The 23482-nt window shown below is 41.2% G+C and overlaps 1 protein-coding gene across 3 annotated transcripts in view; it reads right to left on the reverse strand.

Moving 5' to 3' along the window:
• Nucleotides 1-23482, reverse strand: part of DYM (dymeclin) — a 149315-nt gene that overhangs the window by 109789 nt on the left and 16044 nt on the right. For all 3 annotated transcript variants that reach the window (XM_042862320.1, XM_042862322.1, XM_042862321.1), the window contains 4 exons: nucleotides 23316-23449; nucleotides 16714-16786; nucleotides 6663-6788; nucleotides 5367-5509 (listed from right to left, as the gene is read on the reverse strand). In XM_042862320.1, the coding sequence (XP_042718254.1) occupies nucleotides 5367-5509; nucleotides 6663-6788; nucleotides 16714-16786; nucleotides 23316-23449 (476 nt within the window). The remainder of the gene's footprint in view (nucleotides 1-5366; nucleotides 5510-6662; nucleotides 6789-16713; nucleotides 16787-23315; nucleotides 23450-23482) is intronic.

Genomic DNA, 23482 nt, shown 5'->3' on the forward strand with positions numbered 1-23482 from the left:
TTATTTTATTTTGTCTTATAGCGGGTTATTTGAAGCTACTCGAGGTTTTAGGCTATCAGGATAAACGTCAGAGAGAGAAATCACCAACATACAACACACCTCATGAAACTCACTGCAGAACTCTCAGTAAACAAGCTGGAACATATGGTTGCAATTAGGATTTGTATTACCACAGGAATCAGTAGCTCTAGTCACAAACCACAACTCATTATGCTATGCGCTGTGCATCCTGAATGATAGTCTCCATTCTCAGCAGTTTACACTTAAACATACGAGAAGAAACAGAATTCCCAACTTGTCAGCCTCACCTTTGTGCCAGGGAAGATCCTCCTGGAAACTGTGCTAAAGCACACGGAAAAGACAGAGGTGATATGAGACAACCAGCATGGCTTCACCAAGAGCCAGTCCTGCCTGGTCAACTCAGTGGCCCTTTGTGATGGTGTAACTGCAAGAGCAGACAAAGGAAGAGCCACTGCTGCTATCTCTCTGGACTTCAGTAGGGCCTTCCACACAGTACCACACAACATCCTCCTCTCCAAATTGGAAAGATAAGGATTTGGTGTGTGAGTGTTTGACAGACAAAGAACTGGCGGCAGGATCCAATCCAGGTAGTGGTGTAAATGGCTCAATGTTCAGATGGAGATCAGAGATGTCCATCTCTGTGAGCAGTGTCCCGTTAGGGGTCAGTAGTTGGACTGATGTTTTTGTGATAGGACAAAAAGTGTCTAAAAAGTGAGAAAAAGATAGGACTGGGAAGTGAACTAAAATGAAAAGAAAAAAGAAGTATATGAAAAAAAGCAAAGGAAAACTCAAAGGAGAGATTCACGCCTTGGTCTGACAGTACTTCAACCCAGCAGAGATGATGGTCAGGATGATGCTCTGCTGGAGTCCAGCTTCGTGGGCAGCTCTTGCAGACTGACCATAGTTATATTACTGCTACTCTCCAACTTGAGCTGTGGCCACACATTTTGCTACAGTTCAGACACATTTTTAGAGAAATCAAGAAAAATTTAAAAATCTGGACCCTATCTAGATATTTACATCGAGGCAGAGTCACAGCGCCATGACCACAGTGACAAGAGGATGATGCCACTACAGACTGTAAGCAAGAAGCAAGCCTAACAGATAGAAGTCAGAGAAATGCCTTAGATTTACATTTTCATTTATCCCAAGCATGAACAGGCAATCAAACATTGACTAAGAACCAGGGAGATGGAGAAAATAATAGTTTATGCAGAAGAACATACACTAGGTTTGTGACACATCAAAAAGGTACTGAATATCTAATAGTCCCACTTGAAATATCTGTAGGTAGAAAAGAAGTTTGGTGGAGTATTATGAAATTAACACACATTGTGAAAGCACTTTTTCTGTCTTGATACTTCGACATTTTTAATGTATATAATCAAAATTTGACTTTCCTCTTCAATTTTAATATTGAACACTAGATAAGAATAGCTTCCTTTTGATGTTAAGGATAACCATACAAGATACACGTGTCCCAAGGTCCTGAAGGGACTGGCTGATGTGGTGGCCAGGATGTTCTCCATCAGCATTTAAAAAGTCATGGCTGTCAGGTAAAGCTCCCAATGGCTGGAAAAAAGGTTACTCCCATTTATAAGAAAGGGAGAAAAGAAGACCGAGGGAACTACAGGCTGACCTGTCAGTGCCTGGGAAGATCATGGAGCTGATCCTCCTGGGAGAGATATTAAGGCACATGAGGGATGAGCAGGTGATCCAAGACAGCCAGCATGGGTTCACCAGGGGCAGATCATGTCTGACCCATCTGGTGGTCCTCTGTGAAATGACAAGACTCAGTAGTTACAGGAAGATCAACAGATGGCATCTACCTGGACTTCTGCAAGGCCTTTTACATGGTCCCATACCGTACTATCATCTCTAAATTGGAGAGAGATGAGTTTGAAGGGTGGACTATTCAGAGGATAAAGAATTGGTTGGATGGTTGCAGCCAGAGGGTTGTGGTCAGCAGCTCTATGTCTAGGTGAGAGTGGTGACAAATAGTGTTCCCCAGTGACTATGAAGTGTTCCTATAAATGAAATTGTTGGCACAAAAAAAAAAATGGTGAATAAACCTGAGTCTATGCAAGTCAAAGATGTACTAAATAGGTCACCAGATTCCTTCTTCAAGTACACCAATGCTGAATGACATCATGCAGACCGAAGAACACACTTCTACGAAAGTCATTAGTGTTCAGGAATGTTTGTCTAGTTCCAACAGAAGAGTTCAGACAGGAGAAGAAAAGTAGCTACTGATGACTACACACTGAATTATGCAATTCATATTAATTCTCCTGCAGTACATTTGTGGGCCAGATGGGTTGTGAAGATCAACCAGGTCAAGATGAATAGCCTTTCATTCACTTCTTCCAGGTACAGCATTGTACCCATTACAATTGTAATCATCTGAACAGCACACGGTAAGTCAGCTAGAATCTACCACTGCAGTAGCTCCTAAGTACTTCACGATGTGCTGCAGTGTGGCTGTTTTTTCAGATAGTGAAGTGTTTCAAATGAAACCATTTAATTTGGCTAATTTTTAGTAGTCTTAAGCAGTACTCATATTTTTGTTTTACCACAGTATTTGTTTGGCACTGTAACACAAGTTTTATCTTACAAGATAAAAAATTTGCTTGCCCACAAGCAGTTCTCTCAACTGAATAAACTGAGGAGAGAATTTTAAACTGGCAATACAATTTTTGAAGCTCACACAAATGTACCTTCCGAACCAAGAAGTTCACACCAAGAAAATTACTTTTTGAATCATAATAAGAAGTTCTATTCTATACTGCTGTGCATATTGATGCGATTTATGCGTTCACAGCACACGAACAGCACACCAGATCCAGCAGCACAACTGCTTTGCACACCTGCTAAAAGACTACCTAATGGAAGATACAAAACAAAGTTGACTCAAAGCCAAAGCCACTACATAGAAGAATGCCCTTTATTAACAAAAGCTAAGATTTCGCTTTCCCTCTCAATCCAAAAACATAACTGTTTGTTTATCTACTGGAAGCTGACATTATTGATAATGTAATTCTAATCAAGGTCTTTTACGTACAAGATGAAGAAATGTTCTTGCAGCATACTGATAGCTTACGTGCAGTAGAGTCAAAGGGAAGTAACTGGTGTGAGCACCTTGTCTGTGTGGTTTCAGGGTTAAGGAGGCTCGTGACAGAAAAAGAAGCAGTCTACAGTAGATGAGAAGCAGGAGAAGGTTAACTGTGGGAAAGGGTAAACTTCTGCTCGTGTTCTGTATACTCTGCTGATCACAAGAAAGGAAGGGGAGGCTGTAAATACAGTGCTTAAACAAGAGTGCTCATCTGCTGCAGTGCAAGTGGCTACAAAATACACAGAACGTAATACAAGGAGGCAGATGACTGTGGTGTCAAGTCATGTAATTCCAAATTAACAGGCACAGTAATTATCTTAAGCCTCCAAGTTTCACATGAAAAATGAAGGTTCCTAAAAACCAGGCTCCTATCTCTTTCCATCCCAAGTTTTTTTGAGCATTATGCATTTTAAGCATTAGAAAAAAGCCAATCTTCAATTCTTCCATTCCTTTCAACATTTATCCAGTAAAATCATAAAAGATTACAAAAATATACAAAAAAATAAACCATACAGACTTCTGAAGTTTTTCACAGCTGCCCACTGCTCAGAACTTACTCCAGATTCATAACCAACCAGTGTTTGTGTTGCTGTTTTCAAATCTGTACGGCACTCCACACACATACTTAATGCTAAATAAACCAAATACAGAGGGCTTAACTCAGAGATGCTTCCAATGGACAAATGTGCCATTTACTTTACCAGTCCTACTGCATCCAAATTCCACATACTGTCCAGCACCATATGCAACAAACAAACAGACAAAAACGTTAACTGTGTGCACACAGACACAAAAAATATCCCAACTTTCTAACTGGATGCAGCACTTTTTTTCCTGGAAAGGTCATTAGAAGGCTCTTTATAAAAGCTGTTTCGCCTAAAGCTTTGTATGAAGACACTTGATTCACCAGAGGATAAGATGGCACTTCAGTTGCTCACAAAAGGAACAACGTAAGTGTAGGAGTGTGCCAAGGGAGCTGTTAAGGGAATGGTTCAAGAAAAGGGAAGGGGGTGGAAGTGTGGGAAGAGACAAGAACAGGTGTAGGCAGAGACCTCAGGATTTTGCACTGAGAAATGCAGACTAATTTATAATTGAGCAACGCAAATTTTATACACAAGAAGTAGAACTTGTGGGGATATGATATCAGGGGAGCTATGGAGGAAGGTAAGAGTGGAGACAATCTGGATGGACTTTATAAGCTCAGCAAGTGAAAAGAAAAGAAAGCTCTTTTGCCTGTAGCAGCATTAAGGCAGAAGGATACTGGAGCATGACGACAGTGGCCGTGAGATCAGAACAAGTAGAGAAACACAGAGAAAACTGCTCTCCAGCCACAAGCTGAAGTACAAGCCACATACAGAGAACTAGTTCAGAAAGCATTTTAAAAGCAATTTTCTCCAGCAATTGAAAAGAAAGAACATACCTGCTGGGACTTTCACAATAAAAAACATGTCATAGGGAACAATTTAATTTCTCTTCACTGCTTAAATAAACAGCAAACCAAGCAACTGTTCTTTCACACGTTCGCATCAGGGGCATAAGCCTAACATTGCACTGTCTGCCCCAACCATATCGACTGGAAATCAGAAAGAAGACAGTGTTCCAGTGAAGGCATGGGGCTGTGTGTAACCTCACTTGACACAGACATGGTGGTACACAGGATACACTGCACTGCAAAGATGTGCTCTCTTACTGCCTCCAAGAGGAGATCCATGAGCACTGCCACAGACTGAAATGTTTTCTGGCAGAGCACACGCAGCACGAACTTCAGTATTCCCTAGAGATGCTTCCAGTGACTGATTTCACAAAAGATCAAAATAAATAGCATGTGTTCTAACAGCAACTGAATTGTAAAGTGTTATTTACATTTATCAAATTAAAGAAAAGTAATGTGCACTGCTGTAATATATATTATTACTGTTAGCAGTACATTTAGTTTTATTCTTATTGTATGATAAAGAAAATCCTTTAGGAAGATCTTTTGCATGTAATACACACAGCAAAAAAAAACACACATGTGGCATGAAGAAGACCAAAACAACAGCACAAAGTGTAACAAACATGAACAGCCATTTTCTTGACTAAAAAAAAGAAAAAGTGCCATTAAGTTCCCTAAGTATACTACGTAACACTGAAACTTGTCAGAAAAGGAACAGGTTATGGGTGCATTAGTAGAAGGGGTCACCCATAGGACAGCACTTCCTAAGGGTTGATGAACTGCATGCAGAAGACTCACTTGCCACCCCAGATGCAATCCCATACAGCAGTCCTCCTCCATCTGTTTGCTGCTGAAAGACATGTGTCCCTGGAGGAGGGCTTCTTTCTTGTCTAATGAAGTTGTAGAGCAAAGTTTTCACGAGTCTGCTGGTATATGGGAGGCTGCAAAGACAAAAAAAAAAACAACAAAGGCTGACCTACAAGGAGCAAGATTTAGCTCAGCTAGAGTCAATACTACATATTTTTGTTTGCTGGAACTAGGCTTAGCTTAGATCTCAGATCTTTTCAGAATCTTTTTAATCACTTCCTACATCTGCAGAATAGCAGATACTTGTTATCTGCACAGCAAAGACCAGGTGGCCTGCAAAGCAGTCCTGAGCACTGTGCCACTGTACAAACTAAAAGGGAGAGCACACAAATGTTTGCCCTTGCAGAGCTGCACTCAATTCCACAGGGCTCTGCAGAAGCACCTTCAACAGCAGTCACAAACATGCTTTGTTCTGAATACTGCCTATAAATCGGTCTGTGCAACTGTTGTATTATTTCACGCCAAGAAACAAGTAGAAAAATATTTATGCTAGGGAGAGAAAGAATATACTGTTTGGTTTTTTCTCTATGCTTCGGAGAAATAGAGCAGGTAAGAAAAGTATTCCTCCAACTCGTGGTGTATGGCTGTGTATGGCTGGGGTCAATGTGCAAGGACCAATGCAACATCCGACCTCACACAGTGATTCTGACAAATGCACATGCAATTTGTTGGATGTAAACAGGACGTAGCAGCTTTTCTAAGAAACAAAGAAAAGGATTTCCAAGGAAAGAAACAGTTCTTCAATTCTTCCTCCCACGTGATGCAGAGGTATACAGACTGCACTATGGTCATCTCCAGCCCCTTTACCCAGTGCCCTCAGACCCTTCATTGTCATATATGCCCAGCCACTAAACCCTCCACTCATCTCCACTGGCCAGCTACCTGCTACTCCCAGCTTAAACCAGAACATTCTGCCCTACTCCCAGATATTCCCCTCATCCTCTTTCCTTTCCTCACATATCTCACAGGAGGCACTACCCCCCGCTTCTAGCAGGAACTGCAGAAACAGATAGTAATTACCTTTACCAAACAGCTGCCTGTATGCAATTTAAAGGTGAAAGAGGAGAAATGGCAGACTGTTTCTGATTGAAAAGCATAGACGCTGCTTATAGGGAGAACAAATTACTACCAAGCCTGTTTCACTGCCTTTGTGTAGAAGCACAAACGGTTTAAACAAGCTCCATTTCATGGAGTTGCCATTTTATCTAGCTCCAAAACATGACATACCATCGCCCACGCATCAGGTATTTGTGAATGAGGCTCTCCCGCAGAATTTCCTTGTGGAAGAGCTGGCAGGAAAGGAAGACAATGAGCGTTGTCACAGCCTCCAAGGAAATGCTGTAGGTGATATCTCTGCAGGAAAAAGGGAAAATGCATAAGGATTAATTTAATGGCTTTGTTTACAAACTGACTCATAAGAACATTTAGTAGCTTCATCTGAGGTTATGCACTTTACAGAAAGTTTCAACTGAGAGCAACCAAACAACAACTTATAAAAACCCCTCTTAGTAGAAAACAGTATCATTGCACACAGACAATGCATTATTTGTCACTGCCACAAGCATTTCGTGCTATGTCACGGGACAATGTAAAAACACTACAGTATTGCCTACAACATTCCACCTTCGATTTTCAGACTATACTTCACCTCAAAAATAATAAATACATCTCAAACACATGCATTTTGTCTTGTTAAACAAAACTGTCACAAAAGCAACGTTCTAAGCCTGGGAAACAGCCAACAAGCCAAACACAACTCCATATGCCAGAAAGAATGGACTGCTACGGAAGAGTTGTCACATACAAATAAATGCTACCTTAACTGTAAGAAGTGCTTGGGATATCACAATGCCACAGAGAGCTGCTCCATTTTCAGTAGTAATTGTGAGGTGACAAAGTATGACATTTAAAGTTATTACTGCCAATCCAAAAGAATACAGTATAATGATTCAATGGTGACTGCAGACGGTTTAGCAAAACTCATTAAGTCGAGGTTATTTAGGCAAGGTGCAGCAAAATGAATGAGAAAGTCAAGTTATTTTGGAGATTCTTTGGTTTCTGTTTTCAACTCTGTCTATAACAACTTTGTTACAGAGCATAGCTTTAAAACAAAATGAAATATTGGTATGAAGGAGCCCCACTCTTGCTTTCAACCCTTCTGTGTCAGTTGTGGGTCAAAGTTTGAAGAAAGGGATGAGGAAGGTGAGTGTTACCTGCTCAATATCAACAGCAAACGGGAATGGCTACTTCCTGGACCAAAGTCCTGCACACTCCAGAGCCACACCACTTCCAATACAAAGAAGTGTTTAAAAGAAAAAGTGATGCCGATTGCTGCTTTTGTTGGAATCTGTAATACTTATGTCAGGGAGAGACTTACTGCCTAATGAACACTCTTCCTTGAAATCACACAGTGTGTTTCAGTTACCCGCAGGGAGCTGGACAGTGCTGAGCATCAGAGCAGGCTGAGGTTGCTGTGAGCTGGTGCCATGCAGACCCACCTGTGCCAGCAGCAAGGCTGAGCTAGAGATGGCCCACAGCCCCTCACCAACAACCTGTGCTCTGCAGTTGACCACCCACATCAATCCCAAGCAGCATGGGGAAGAGCTAGGTAGAATATTAGAAGTTTATCTGCCAGACAATATTTATTTTTTTTTCCTAATAAAATAAATACAAGAGCTTAGAAGAAACACTTCCTCGCTATAAAAAAAGACAAAAGCTTATTTCCAAGGCTGAGAATACCAGAATGTCTCCAAGTCTGAGTTGAGGCTGACACGATGCATGAGAAGGACAACTGTGACATGCTGCAACACCCAAAGTGCCTGGGTAAAATCGTACAGAGCCTACTGGGCTGTCTCTGCATCTCAGTCATTTCTTTGCTTGTTTTTCTGACCCACCATACAACTGGAAACACAAATCTGAGACATTACAAAATTGTTCTCTATTTTCATAAAATTCAGTTCAAGGTAAAAAAAACAAAGAAGTTAATGTATAAGTAATTTTTGAACATAATCTGCTTACATAATCTTCCTTATATAACTGAAAAAGCAAAATAAGGCTAAATTCACACAGCTCAAGCCCTTCTCTTCCTATTCAGAATTCAATTAAGGCCTGTTCGAGTGCAGATACTTTTTACTCAACCTATAGAACCTCTTCAAATTAAATCTTCTCTCTCAATCTCAACTGGGGGCCTAATATCCATGGTAACCCCTAAGCCACACACATCCTTAATTACCAGCAGCACAATGATAAGGCTTCAGAACTAAATTATTTTTCCCACCCAGGGTCAAGTGTACAGTTTTTTGAATCCCAAGCACTTGCAAAGGGGCACAAGAACTACTGGGAACATCTCAATTTCAAAGAAAATGCTGTTTAATTGTACAGACAGACTACACAACTTTGGGGTGGATCGATTTTTTTTTCATCATTATTAAAGCTATCACGAATACAGAACGACCTTACATAGAATTTATACTTATCTTTGACTTCCTCTTAAAGCTGTTTGCTTGCAGATGAGGAGGAAATGAGAAATAATGAACTCAAGTATCAATTACACGCCAGAATTACTTAGCTCTTCATGTCAGAAAAGCAGAGGAACTTCATGTTTAATTTCCGCCGTTCTTTTTCTTTCCCAATGCCTCACACACCTCAGACAAAGCTCATGCCTAAAGCACATGAGCTTCAGGCAGCAGTGCACCAAACCACACCGAAGTCTTTATCTCCCCACTACAAGCAGCTGCTCTCCCGGTTCCATATTCCCTGTCTTTTAACCACATTGAATCCCTCCATGTCCTCGCACGTCATGTCCAACCTCAAGCAGACTTCTGGGGACCAATTTTGTTTTACAGTTTAAAGGTGTGTGTCTAAAGACACGTCGTATAGCTTCAGATAATTACAGCTATATAAATTCTTCAGAAAATTATGGACTTGAGTGAAAAAAAAGACAAGAGCTTTAGACGAGTGGCAATTTTATGTATTTACTGAGCACACTGCTTAGTAAAGCCACTTACCTATGAGAAAATGAGTCAATATGTCACAGGTGTTAGCTAATTGTGTACTACAAAGTATTAATATACACATTTTCATAAGTACACTCTTCCTTCCAATAAGCACTGCCACCTAATCATTTCAAGTTTAACGAATGATTTAATTTAAACAACTGCACACAATTTCTAGTGTAGCAATGTTTAGACAACAATTAAATAAATCAAATGGCAAAAGATTCTAAGAGGTCAGCTATGCTTTCCATCTAATCCTTCTGCCAAGCAGACAGCAGAGATGCTGGGCTCCCCTTGAAGAGCACTGCTTTAAAGAAGCACTGCATTTAGACTTGGAAAGAATTGATTCTTATGAATATTTCTAAAGCAGAAGCTGATTCTTCTGGGATGAAAACTGGAAGGAATAACACTTCTCTTCTGATCATCCATCAAGGACGTGCACCTTTATTTCCTGGGCCACAGATCAGCCACCAGAAATAACTTTTTTTTTCCTTTTACATTATCAAGCACCTCCATCTACCTGCTTCTGCAGCAGAGACACAGGATCAGTAACGCTGCTCCCTGTGCTTTAACCACTACACGTGGTAGCAGGGGACATGTACTAGCCCCAGGCTTTCTCGTTCTGCTTGAAACCTCAGGCATTTTCTTTTTCCTCTACCCTGCCAGATCAGAGAGGGCTGCCAGAAACCACTTCTGTGAGCTCTGATAAAAGCCTGTCATTTTCCCCTGCCTTTTTTTCCTCCTTTCAAACTCTCCATGTTCCCTCCCATCTCTCTAGCCACTGTTTCATTCACATTTTGGAGGAGATCTGAGAGATGAGATCAGCTATGGTGGCAGCTGTGAAGCACAACAGACCATTCAGCCACACATCACTCCCTCACAAGGTTTCCTCTGTATGGAGATTTCACCTTGTACTTCTGCAGTTCTTACAGGCAGTTATTTCAAATACGCCACAAAACCAAAACTGCATTTTCAAGTTCCAAATGCGCAAAAACAGTGTTCCACAGTCAAAACAGCAATTGTTAACAAGAATAAAAGATGATGTTTATGATAGAAACAGGAAAAGAGCACACAAAAGCAGACAGTAATCTGTCTGAGCAGTAACTTGAACACTTGCCATAATCTGCGTGCACCCAGAGCCCAGTGCTCACAGTGCATGGTACCATGCAGCAGACAGCTACCCTGCCACATCAACAGGCTTCATGGTGGAAAGAAAGTGCTGAAGTAGACCAAAGGGTGAAGGCCATAATACAGAAGCCCATCAAAAAATATAACACCCAAAACACTTATCTGCTTCTGCAGAATGAAGAAAAAGCAAGCAAGATCAGAGGATGATGCCACCAGTACCTTATTCGTTAAGGTGAGTGGCATTTAATTCGGTTGATGGTTGGATGGTCTTGCAGGTATTTTCCAATCTTGGTGATTCTGTGATTCTGGATCTGTTTGCGTATGATAAAATTGTCCTCGACAGAACAAGAGCTATGGTCCTAGCCAAACAAGTCCCCACTGTCCTGGCATTTACTTTCTTCCATTTAAACCAATAAGGGGATGCAAACAACCTCCACCCAGTGCTACCTACCCACAAATCTACCTACATTTCACTACCCTGCTGCTGTTAGCTTCTTTCCAATGCCAAGCAGTGCTCACCACTGCTTGCTGTGCTCACATCATTCCATTCTGTTCCCTGCCTGGAGACACGTCTGTGGAAGAGGAACTAAAATTAAGCATAGAGGTAATGTTCAGGGAAATCTCTGCTAGCAATGAAACAAATTAACACCTCAATTAAATGCAACTGTTCCTACACCTTAGCAAACAGAGGCTGAGAGGCTAAAAGTGATTACATGCCTACAGAACAGGTTGAGCACCCACAAACAAACTCCTGAAATTCATCTCACACCACGGCACCAAACTCTCTCCTTGCTTAAATATTTCCCTGAACTTGTCCCCAGCCAGAGCTGCCTACAACAAGCATTAAAAAGTTAAGAGGGAACTTGTTCTCTAGTTCAGGACTGGTGCCAGCAAGGCTGATTCATACAAAATCTCTCCAATCATACAGGAACCAGGTTTCATTTCCCTGCTTCCTGACGGCCCACCAGAAAAGTGAAAGAGGAGTCACCAAGAGAATAGAAGAGGGGCTGGGAGCTGAGAAGCCACTGGAGGATCTGGTTATCAGCCTGAGGATACATGTACAACAACTGCAAGTGGACCTAATCTTTCCTCCCGGATTCACTCCTAACTTTACACTCATGATGGCAAACATGCACTGCAGCAGCTAACGGTGTTCATCATAGTTAAATTACTCTTGAGAAAGCAAAGAGCACCTGTGACATTTCCTACTACATCTCCCTCCACCAGCAAGTATTCTTGGCCAGGAGACAGTCTAGTGATTGAGAGAACAAGCTAAGAAGGTGGACATACTCTAAAGGGATGTAATGGACAAACAATAGTGGCATCCGAGACATTTTACTCCAAAATCTATATCTAAACCATCTGAGACCATGCAACCATGTGCATCTTCACCCCACTGGCATTCTGTTCTTTCCTCTACAAACATAATATTGTAAATCTGGGAGTTTTAAGTGTTATACAAACAGCTATATGCCTCTGTGTTTATTTTTTCGTATCAGCAGGACTTGTAAGTACTGGGTATGCTGTGGATAGGTTGGCAGTTGGACTTGATTAATTTTTCCAACCTTAATGACTCTATGTTCTAAATCTCAGAGAAAGACCTCACCTTTGAGCAACAGAACACAAGATAACAATTTAAATACTTGTAAAAACGTACGGCTCTAATGACTTCTCCTAAGTAGCTGACAACTCCAACTCCAAGGGAAAAGGCAGCTGCAGAGATGACTGTCAGACAACAAACCGTATCACGTTCCAGTGCGTAGCCTGCAGGAAAGGCTGACCTGCTCCATCAAGGAGAAAGGGCTTTGTAACATGGCTTCTTCTTAGTCTTGCTCCCTTAGTTGGAATAAGTGGCTGGAGCAGATGATCTGATGGTTGGACTCGATCTTATTTTCCAACCTTAATGATCACATGATTAACAATTGTACGAAACGTCAGACATTTGCATCAAGGCAGAGCCATCTTAATGAAGGGACACTTGGTGGCAACAATAATCTCTTCTGGTCTAATGAATGGCCAGATCACGGAGGAAAAAGGCTTCAACCAGGTAGCAGTCAGTGATGTGAAACCACCAAGGCACCAAAAAGACACGTACTGACTCCAGAGCCTTGGTGCCTTTGGTACCCAGCCTAAAGACCAAACCAAAATACTAGCAAGTGGGTGTCTTTCAAGATGCTACATCCAATAGCTTTTGTTAGAACACAGCTGAAAACCACAGAGAAAGAATATGACCTGGAACTCGATTATACTGCATGGTGTGTAACAAACAGCACCAATCTGCTCTGTGAACAGTGAGGCTGGCACACATCAATGGGCACTAAAGCAGGCCTAGAGAAGGGAAGGTCATAAGAAGGAACACTGATCTAATGTAGAAACTAAATTAGGATAATATTAGAACAAAGAATGTGACACTGAGATTCTTCCACGTAGGACCTTCAAATATGTAAAAGGCCACAGATTTGCAGTGAGAAAAAATGATCTAAAGATGATGAAAATTCTTCAAAATACTTCCAAAATTTACTAGATGTCCACTGATTCAGGGCATTTCTACTCAGCCTTGCTGATGAGAAGAGCCTTGCAGCAGACGGTGCTGCACGTCACAGAGGACAGCACACATTAAACCAAACCTGTTACTGGTTTGAAAACAAAGAAAATATTGAAATATGATCTACAATCACATAGTGCTTAACCACTCTGCTGCTTACAATCAGCAAGCAAAAAAAGCCCCAGAAATTCTCACTATCTGTAAATGGCACTGGCTGTTTGCATTCCACGTCACAATCAATTCTACCCCCACTCTTCCTCCTAAAATTGATTCTTAAGCTCCCAGAAAACACAAAAACATCCTCATACGAGTCACACACTGTTAACATTTAAGTGTGGAAGTAATTAAGATTGCAGCCTAAAACAATTTTAACCATAAAAAAATAGTGGAATGTAATAGAAATATCAACTCCCTTCCACTGGCACCACAGGGTGCTACTTAGCAGTGATGTAACCAGATCACAGTATTTCATTTTCCTTCCACACGCATTTATAGCTCTTAATGAAGTGAAAATGTACTGATAACAACCAGATGTTCCGTTACACAGACCAGCCCTTAACAAGCTGCTGAAAGCAGCCTTTATAATTTTAAGCTTTGGGAGCTCTATCTCACAATAGTTTCTACATAAAACTTGCAAGGTTAAACCTGGAAGTTCTACCTTTTGCTGACTATGCAATTTTGGTCACTAATGTACACCCCTGGGTGCTAATGTTAGCGAGACCAAAGAAAAAACAGAGTACCCATAAGACACCCAAGTGAGCCAAAAACCAGCCATCAACATACTGTAACACAAGTGTAAGAAGAGACTGCACAAGTCTAATTCATGAAATGCAATAACTGTCATTTCTATAAAATGTCTTACATTTAAATGTTGATACACAAAACCTTCCCTGCTGGCATTCTGTACAATGCAGCAGAGCCTATTTTTCATGAGGGTTATACAAGATTCTCTCAATAATTCTCAGATATTGGGCCACAATGATGCAAAGCCCCACGGTCTCTGATACAATTTGCATTAGCTGCACTGAGTGCAGCTGCCAGGAAGGATATTTACCTCTCTAAACAAAGCCAACATTGAAAAACAGCTTCTTCCATTCCTTGTTAACAGTGTCGATATGCTTTGCTATACAGCTCTGGAGCCTTGCCCAGCAAAAATCAGCACTTTTTTTTCTTACTTCAGTAACTTTCCAAATATTTCCTTCAGTTATATACAGGCTGGATATGAGAAACAATTTATTTTCAGAGTGGTGATGCAGTGACATAGGCTGCACAGGGAGGTGGGGGAGTCCCCATCCCTGGAGGTGTTCCTCAACTGTGGAGACGTGGCACTGGGGGACATGGCCAGTGTGCATGGTGGGGTGGGCTGTGGCTGGGGATCTCAGAGGTCTGCTCCAGCCTCAATGATTCTATTGCTCTAAGTGCACTGACTTCTCCCACCAAAAGGCACTTGATATGATAATATAGAACAATTTCAAAAGCGAAGCTTCCAGGACTGATGTACACGTGCCTCTGCTCCTGTGTTTTGGATATGGGGACAGTGTCAAACACACTAAAATTGATCCTGTGTTTTATTGAAGGAGAAAAAAAAACAAACAAACATTAAAAGCAGGATCTGGAGAAGACATGCATTCAGACAGCAGATGCTTGCAGTAGTCCATCATGAAAGCGTATCTACAGAACCAAATGACACGGTAATTGTGATAATCCTCTGCTAAGCCCACTGAACGTTTCTAAAAAAATCTGCTGTTATGAATTACATTGCAAACACAGGTTCAGCATGCAGGCTTTAACAGTCTGTGCCACTGCAAGCTGCCTATGCTCCAGCAAAGGACCCAAGTCCCACTTCACAAATCATTACACTTGAAGATTTCATGTAGTCCGCTCCACCTATTCCACCCCCAAAATCACCTGATAAGCCTGAAATCTCCTTGATTTATTCCAGCTATAGGAAGAACATAACTACTTCCCTGATACAAAGTAGGAAAAAAATAATAGTATAAATCTAATCAGGGAGAAAGGAAATTAAAAAGTAATCATGCCACTGAAACCACCTTGATCAACTTACAACAACAAAAAAATGACCTTAAACAAATGTCCAAATGTCTCAGTTTTATAACAACTTTATGAAGAACAGAGTTCTTTTCACTCTCCCTGCAACATGCTGTGGTCCCAAGTCTTTTGCCCTGCAGTGCAGATACCACAAAGGCCAACAAGCTGCAGGAAAACTCTTCCAAGGACCACTGTGTGATCGTGTATTTCAGAAAGCAACATTTTCCTCTACCTGCTTTTCCTTACACTACCTCCCCTTCCATGACATGCAAAAAAAAAAGTGGGTTAAAGCAGTAGTACATAGTTAAACATTTTTACACTAGTAAACATGGGAACGATTGACATTTTTGTAAATCTTAGTATCCTTCTTACTGTTGTTCAAGCTGACAGTTCAGCAGCATGCCATTTGTGGAAAAATATAGGCCAGAAAGCTTATTTGTCAAAAAACAAAATAGGCATTTCCACATCCACCTCTTCCAGAAGGTAAATAATGTTTCTAACACATCTGATCACTGAACATTTTAAACAGGCTTTGTGACTTCTTCAATTAAATCATCAGCATATGGAGTATTGACAAGGGCTGAGTGCTTTCTACAGACACTTCTGTTCCCAGCATCCACATTCACACAGAAATACAGAAGCTGACAGGTTCACCTGTTGAAAAGGGTTAAGAACATGTATGCCTTTAAAACTCTTCCTGCCAAAAAACCAGAACGTGATACAGGATTCCATACAAATAATGGGACTTCAATTCAAAAAATCCTGCCAGATGCACGAATTCCCCACTTATCTCAATCTTTTCACTCCTCTGTACCTCCTCTAACCTGCTCCACTCAAAAAGTGGATCTGCTCCAGGAAATACTCACCAACTTTGCAGAAGGGCACTAAATTACACTGCTAATTTGTTACACAATACTACCCAAACCTCACACAATGCTGAGGTGATTGTACTTAAGGAGAGCAATGTTTCAACTGTTGCATCTTGGTCTGCTTCCCAACCAAGAAGAAATACAAAGTATAAAATAAATCAGAGTTACATACCACGCTATACTAAACACTCAGGAACTCTTTCAAAGCTGCGATGCTTTAATTGAAGAGACACGCTTTAGGCACAGACAACAATGCAATTTAAACACAAAAGCAATTGCTGACATGACCTCTGCTGAAGTTCATACTAGAAAAAAGTCAAAGTTAATCTAGGCAGAGGTGGAAAAACATTTTTATTCCTAAAGAACAAAGAAAGTTTACCCTCATTTAAAACTACCAATTGTAAAAAGAAAATTAGCTATGTTTTGTGGCACATACAGCCATGGAATGTGGGATCATCATATCTCAAATGAAGCAAACAGAACAACTTCTCCAGATGGATTGAGCTGGGTGCACAATGCTGACCACATCTTTCTTCCAAACTCATGGCTGTGGGTTATCATTATCAGTACTTCATCACCACATGCAGCATTCAAATCTAAGCATTCAATGCTAAGATCTCATCATTGCATGTTTATATTCTCTCAAACGTTCAGCTTATTGAGGGAGGTTGAAGATAACAGAGCCAACTTACAAGAGGGGAATTTCAACAATGAGCTGGATGAGGCAGCACAGCAGCTCTTCTATGAGGTCTTCACATTCTGTTCCTGAAAATGAATCATAGCAAAGGTTTTCTGGATTTTCAGATAACAAAAAAAAAAAAAAACAAACCTAGATTTAAACAGATTTAAACATAGGTTCAGATGATGAACATTTCTAATTCAGGGACGAACACTAGAAGAAATGTTAGATTTAGAACTACAGCATTTTTACATTAAATAAAAAGCATTTGGGATTCACAGTATCACAGAATGGCCAGGGTTAGAAGGGAGCTCAAGGATCACGAAGCTCCAACCCCCTGCCACATGCAGGGCCACCAACCTCCACATTTCATAGCAGCCCAGGCTGCCCAGGGCCCCATCCAACCTGGCCTTGAACACCTCCAGGGATGGACGGGGCATCCACAGCCTCTCTGGGCAGCTGTTCCAGCACCTCACCACTCTCATAGCAAAGAACTTCCCCTGACATCCAGCCTCAATCTTCCCTCCCTCAACTTGAAACCATTTCCCCTTGTCCTGCCGTTATCTACCCTTTCAAATTGTTGACTCCCCTCCTGTTTGCAGGCTCCCTTTAGGTACTGAAAGGCTGCCATGAGGTCACCCCGCAGCCTTCTTTTCTCCATGCTGAACAAGCCCAGCTCCCTCAGCCTGTCCTCGTAGGGGAGGTGCTCCAGTCCCCTGATCATCTCTGTGGCTCCTCTGGACCCTCTCCAACAGCTCCCTGTCTTTCTTGTGCTGGGGGCTCCAGACCTGGACACAGTACTGCAGATGGGGCCTCACAGGAGCAGAGCAGAGGGGGACAATCACCTCCCTGTCCCTGCTGGCCACCCCTCTGCTGATGGAGCCCAGGATGCCATTTGGTTTCTGAGCTGCAAGAGCACACTGCTGGCTCATGTTCAGCTTTTCATCTATCAGGACCCCCAGGTCCTTCTCTGCAGGGCTGGATTATCACCAGTGATGCTAGGATTTTTACGTGCAAAACAAATAGCTACTAACAATTGGAAGTTCTCACTGCTTACCTAAGCTCATATTTAATCGTGCTCTCTCAGACAATCTGACTGACTGATAATTAAGGACTTCAATGAGCCCACAGTTCAAGTCTCCTCTCAAAATCCTCTGCACTGCTTGTTTCCCCATTTTTTTTTAATAGCAAGTGAAGAATAAGCAAAGACAGAAAGAAGTTACATTTGTCTAACATGCACTGAGCAATACTTCAAAAAAGTAATCTTTTGAAGCAAAGGGATTTAACAGTGCTGAATGCCTAGGAGCAAGCAAAGCTTTTTCCTCTGCGCTGCCAAATAGGCACTGCAGCATTGCAGCACAATGAACACACAATTCTTGTTCACTTTGTGCTTTCAAATAAGTAGGTCATGCAATAAACACAGCCCTGCAGGTTATGACAGTGTTATTCTGCTTAACCCAAACTAAAAAATCTGTAACTCCAAAAACTCGATTTCAACAAACATATCAAAGTTTTTATATTCACAATAAAGCAGAAGTATTTCTTTCCACAATCAGTTTATTAAAAACACATTAACAATTGTCACCTAGTGAACTGCACATTCAAAGTGAGGTGAGTTTTTTTTTTTTTTAATAACAGAAACGTGGTTTCCTTCATATAGAATCCAAGAGCAACACAGCATAGCTCCTGTTAGCTGAAAACAAGAGCTGCTAGGAACATTTAACATCAGACAGAAACCACTGCCACAACGAAGCCCAAATAGTGTGTGCTAAAGGCACCTGAAGGTGTCACTTTTGAAAAGCTTTTTGAATCTATAAAATGCTGATAAAGCAAGACTGCTCCACATCAAAAGGGTCCTATTGTGTTTGGGTTTTTTTTTCTGTTAATGGTTGAGGAAAGCAAGAAGAAAAAGGACAGGAAAAGTAACAACAGTGCATTTTGAGAATATTGTTTATCACACAACTTATTTGAAGAGTGAGCAATGTTATTTGAATACTAAAGAGGGCTTTTCCTCACACTTTATATTTAAACTAATGCAAGAAACACAGGATTGGGACAATTACGCAGGATGGAAGATGCTTGCCTTTCCTTTCCTGCTCTGCTCTCAAAGTTTTTTTCCTAAAAACCTTAGTGGCTGTAATCAATGTCATTCCACCAGAGTAATTAATGTATCCTTTCCCCCATTGGGGCACGGGCATTCTCGCTTAATTCTTGTCTTTCCAAACAATGACACAGACGCATGCCAAATCTATAACGTGAGAGCAAGCCATAAACATGGAACACTCCGTGTTTTCATAAACAGTATCTTTTTCAACAGCAGGATAAAGACAATACACACAACGCTTACTCATGTTCACAGATCACACACTTGGATCCATGGAAAGCCTTGGGAAAGTAAGTACAGGGCGAATCCTTCCAGACAAGGTTAGAGCCACGATATGGGATCTCACATAGGTAATAAAACAGCACTGCTTCTCAAATACCAACATGCTACGTTGTCACAACCCAATCTGAGCTACAGCAGCAGGACGTGCCCAACATTAGTAACATACTGACACAGCAAGGTATAACTCCACCTTAGATGCCACCTGTTTTGCTGTCCTATTGCTCCTATAGATTGGATAGAACCTGGACACCACTAAAGCAATAAGTCAAATTACTCATGCAACGGTACTTAAAGCCTCATACATGCAGTTAATTGTACAACCCACAGACTCAAAGCATCTTTGGGTATTGTGGTTAGATCTTCAACTCCCAAGGGTTCCCAGCTTTCCCTTAGCAGTGCTAACAATGAATGCATGAACTAATGCTACCCTTCTTTTCCTGTACGCAATAACCTGCAAGTCTAGAGGGGCTCTGGTGAATGTATGGTTGTTTATTTCCCCTCCCATGTCCTCCATGCCCCTCTGCCCACAGTTGTCTGCCAAGATAAAACAAGACCACTGCGTGTCAAACAAACTGTACATTTTCAGCTGCTTTCTTTCCAAGGCAACAGGCACTTTGGGATTCCTCTACATTTGTTATAACGTACCAAATACAGTCTTTGGCAACTCCATGCTAAAAACTTCTACACTGAAAACGAATAAAGTTTATTACAGGTCAAGGAATAAGCTAAATGAATCCACAGTTTGCTTTAGAATACAATACGTAGCACATGCCAATCTCTCCCATACTTCTCAATCACAATACAGTTGAAAAACCCAAAGATATTAAGGGATATACGCAACAGAAGCCTTACCAAAAGCTAAACAATCTGAAGACTTACTCCAGCTTCAGCATGTGCCAAGCCTAATTTAGCACTGACTGATACCAGTGATTTTTAGATGAAACTTAAAGGATGTGGTTTAAGTGTCAATGAGGATTTTCCTACAACTGAAGTTGTGCAATCATCTCCAGAGCTGCATCCAACTTCTCAATTATGGGTGAAGACAAAGGGCGTACTTCCTCCAGGCATAAGGAACCACCTGAAAACTGCCAGTGGGTGAGAACTTCTGTGAAGAGTCTGAGTAAACCCTCCTGCAGCAGAGGCTCAGCCCCGTGCCACTTGTTCATTAGAACACCATGAAGGTAGGCTGCAACGTACCTTTGTACTTAACCTTTCTGCAAAGAGAAAAACTCCAGTAATCACATCTTACAGAGCTTTCTTCCAAACTTAAATACATTCCAGCAGGAAAAAGCATAAACTGAACATTTAGAAAGATTGAAAGCGAACTGTAAAAGAAAGTTTTTACAGAAAACTGTAAAAACTGGGAGGCGATTCTTCCAGGTAAGCCAGGTAAAGCACCACCTAAACAACAGCAATTATGTCAGAAGAGAAGGCATTTCTCAAAAGCCCATGGCAAGGATATTTCCGCAGACCATTACTGTCATATAAAGTTCTGCCTGAAATACCAAACACACAGCAGGTGCTGATGTTGTGACTGCACAGCGAGCAAACTGAGTGAGCTGACAATGTGGCTAGGCTCTCTGAGCTAACAGGTTCTCTGCTTATTCTCACATGATACTAGGATGGATTCACAAGCTAAAAGGAAAAAGAACGCGATGCTGATAGTTTAAACAGGGAAACAAAACAACTCCAGAGGTTTAAGCTGAATGGTTATGCTTTCCCACAAAAAACACTGATGGATGCAAACAGAAAGTATTAATAAATCTGTATAAATAAATCTGTGTAAGCTTCAGAACAAATTGTATTCTAAAGAATGAAATATATGCTGTAGAAAGCCAGACATCATTATGAAAATAAAAGAAACGTTTTTTTCTGTTTACTTTAATGAACCCTAACACGAAAGCATTCCATTACGCTCTGCAAATTATACTTCACTTTTCACATTGGTAAGTATGAAGACCACACAGTACATACTTGAAAACATTATCTGAAGGACTTGTTAGGAAGAAGAAATGCTGGCTACGTGAACACAGCATGCTATAAAACCCAGTACCTTGAAGAAGGTATTCCAACTGGAAACACAGGTCAGGAGCAGCACCGGCCTCAGCCCACAGCTGAGCAGGGACAGAGAACTGGTTTCCTGCCTTCAGTCTCCTGCCTTAGCCAGCAGACCACACACAATCCTCTTCCTAATCAAGAACATCCAGCTACCATTCAGCTCCAAGATAACTGCTAAGCACATTTGCCATCAAAGTGCATAAAATTACCACAAGTAAACATCACTGAGAATTACAGTCGAGTGCTACTAAAGATAGGATAAACATGGATCTATCCCAGTGGCAAGTCACTTTGTTTTTGTTTTTTTCTTTTCAAACACTGCACAACAAGGAACTCCCAGCATGAGGAATAAAGATTGCTGATGCCCTAACAAAAGTTGTCAGCATTTCCATCTGTTTTCCTGTGCTACACTGAAACAAGAGGTAGGCAGGCTTTTTTTTTTTTCAGTAAACAGCTCTCAACCCTCAAACAATCTGCCATGACACAGTGCAAAGAGCAGGCACCACTTGCTGCTGCACCAGTTAGCTGACCTCATTCTTGGAGATTACTCACCTCAGTTTAAATACATTAAACCATTTCAACATGCAGTACTTAATCCCTTGGCATCATAAGTTGATTTCCCCAGAGCACTGGCAGGCGCCAAGGAGTTAAAACAGATTTTCAAGAGCAGTTTTCACTATTTAGTGAGCAAGCAGCTGTCAGGCATTCTGAGTGGTGTCCTTCCTTGCTGGACTGACAGATGAGGGAAGTCCACTTTCAGAAATTTTTGGTTACTCTTTCACAATTCACTTGCACAGTATCAGCATTCTGATGCCAATCCTTTTTGGCCAAACCGTTTTTGGCTTTATGCAACACATACACAACTACAAAGTCATCAGTGTCTTAAAACAAAGCTAAAGAGACCAACGTTGTCTTGCCAGCATTATCCACCATGTATTCTGCAAAGGTGTCTTGACACAGTGCTACACAAAGCTTTGTAGCAGACAACACATGGGTTTTCTTTTTGCTGTCAACAGAATACTGAACACATTCATGCTCAGAAGACTTTCCTGGTTAGTCACTTCGGTTTGCTTTTCAAACAGATGACAGCAGGAGTGCTCTTACAACAAAGCCATTCCTTTGCTGCCATTGTTCTTGTTTAACACTTTTTCTTTTTTTTTTTTTTCCTGGGGAGGACTTTTTCCCTTTAAGACATTCTATTTAAATACACTTTGCCAATACTTTGGTAGAAGTTTTGTCCACCAGCTCAATTTTATCTTCTGCCTTTTGAGGGATCAAAAAACTGTCAATATTTCTAAAAATCATAGTAATTCTATTTCCTAGCTGTTACTGACTTATGGAATGTGAGAAGGTAAACCAAAGAGTACATTTATTTCTATAATACCCTTCTCCTGAAGTATGGCTACACTACTTCCAAGGCATAAGAACAACAATGGATCTTATGTTCCAGTGGTGTTCTACAAGGAATACTTCTCCTCTTCCTCTATCATCAGAAGAAAGAGAACCAAGTAACACGATCTACATCTCTTTCCTCCATAGAGCTTCCTGCAGATGAGAGAACAGAGGAGTGAAGTGCATGTGCAGGGCCACAAGAGGCAATCAACTTACAGAACCACAAAGGGAAGGCAACTTCTAAGCCCCAGGAAGGGAGAAAAAAATGACATTAATGCCCTGATGTCACTGAAAGCGGTGAACAGTTGAGGTAAGAAAAGTAACATCCTCCAATCTCCGCAAATACAAGGAATCCAGTCTCCTAAACAACTCCTCCAGTGTCAGTCTCACAGTAGTGGTAGAAAAGCTACACTCCATTCTCGTTTGTTCCTCCCACTGGGTTAGAGGCCATCCTGTGTATCCTAACAACGTGAACACAGCTCAAGAAGAGGGCTAGTTTGCCATGAGAACCTGTAGTGTACTAACAGTTTGTAAACAGATGTTTAATTCTAGCAAAAGACAACAGTAAACAAGTCTCTAAAAGCTCTCAGCACACTTTAAAGCCATCCTCCTTCATATGCTAGATAAAAAGGAAGATAATTTACACCTAATTATTTCAGACTTGAAAGAGGAAAGCCAGTTTTACTACTGCCTACATACTTTCAATCTCACAGGGTGTCCTGGGGGGTACGACACACATCTAACATCAGTACTGCCCAATTTCAGCAGCAGATACCTACCATATGAGCCAGGTGTTTTATCCTCGTAAGTAAAATGAAGTTGCAGTTCCTCTTCTGACATCCGACTGATGAACACTTTCAGCAAGCAGCAGATAATAAATAATGCATTGTGAGCCTGCCAAATAAAGAGGTGACTGGAAAGGAAGCAGAAACAGGAATCAGTAACA

Source organism: Lagopus leucura, unplaced genomic scaffold (genome assembly GCF_019238085.1).
Source record: "Lagopus leucura isolate 7727_CA_CO unplaced genomic scaffold, USGS_WTPT01 Super-Scaffold_650, whole genome shotgun sequence".
Classification (NCBI taxonomy): Eukaryota; Metazoa; Chordata; class Aves; order Galliformes; family Phasianidae; genus Lagopus; species Lagopus leucura.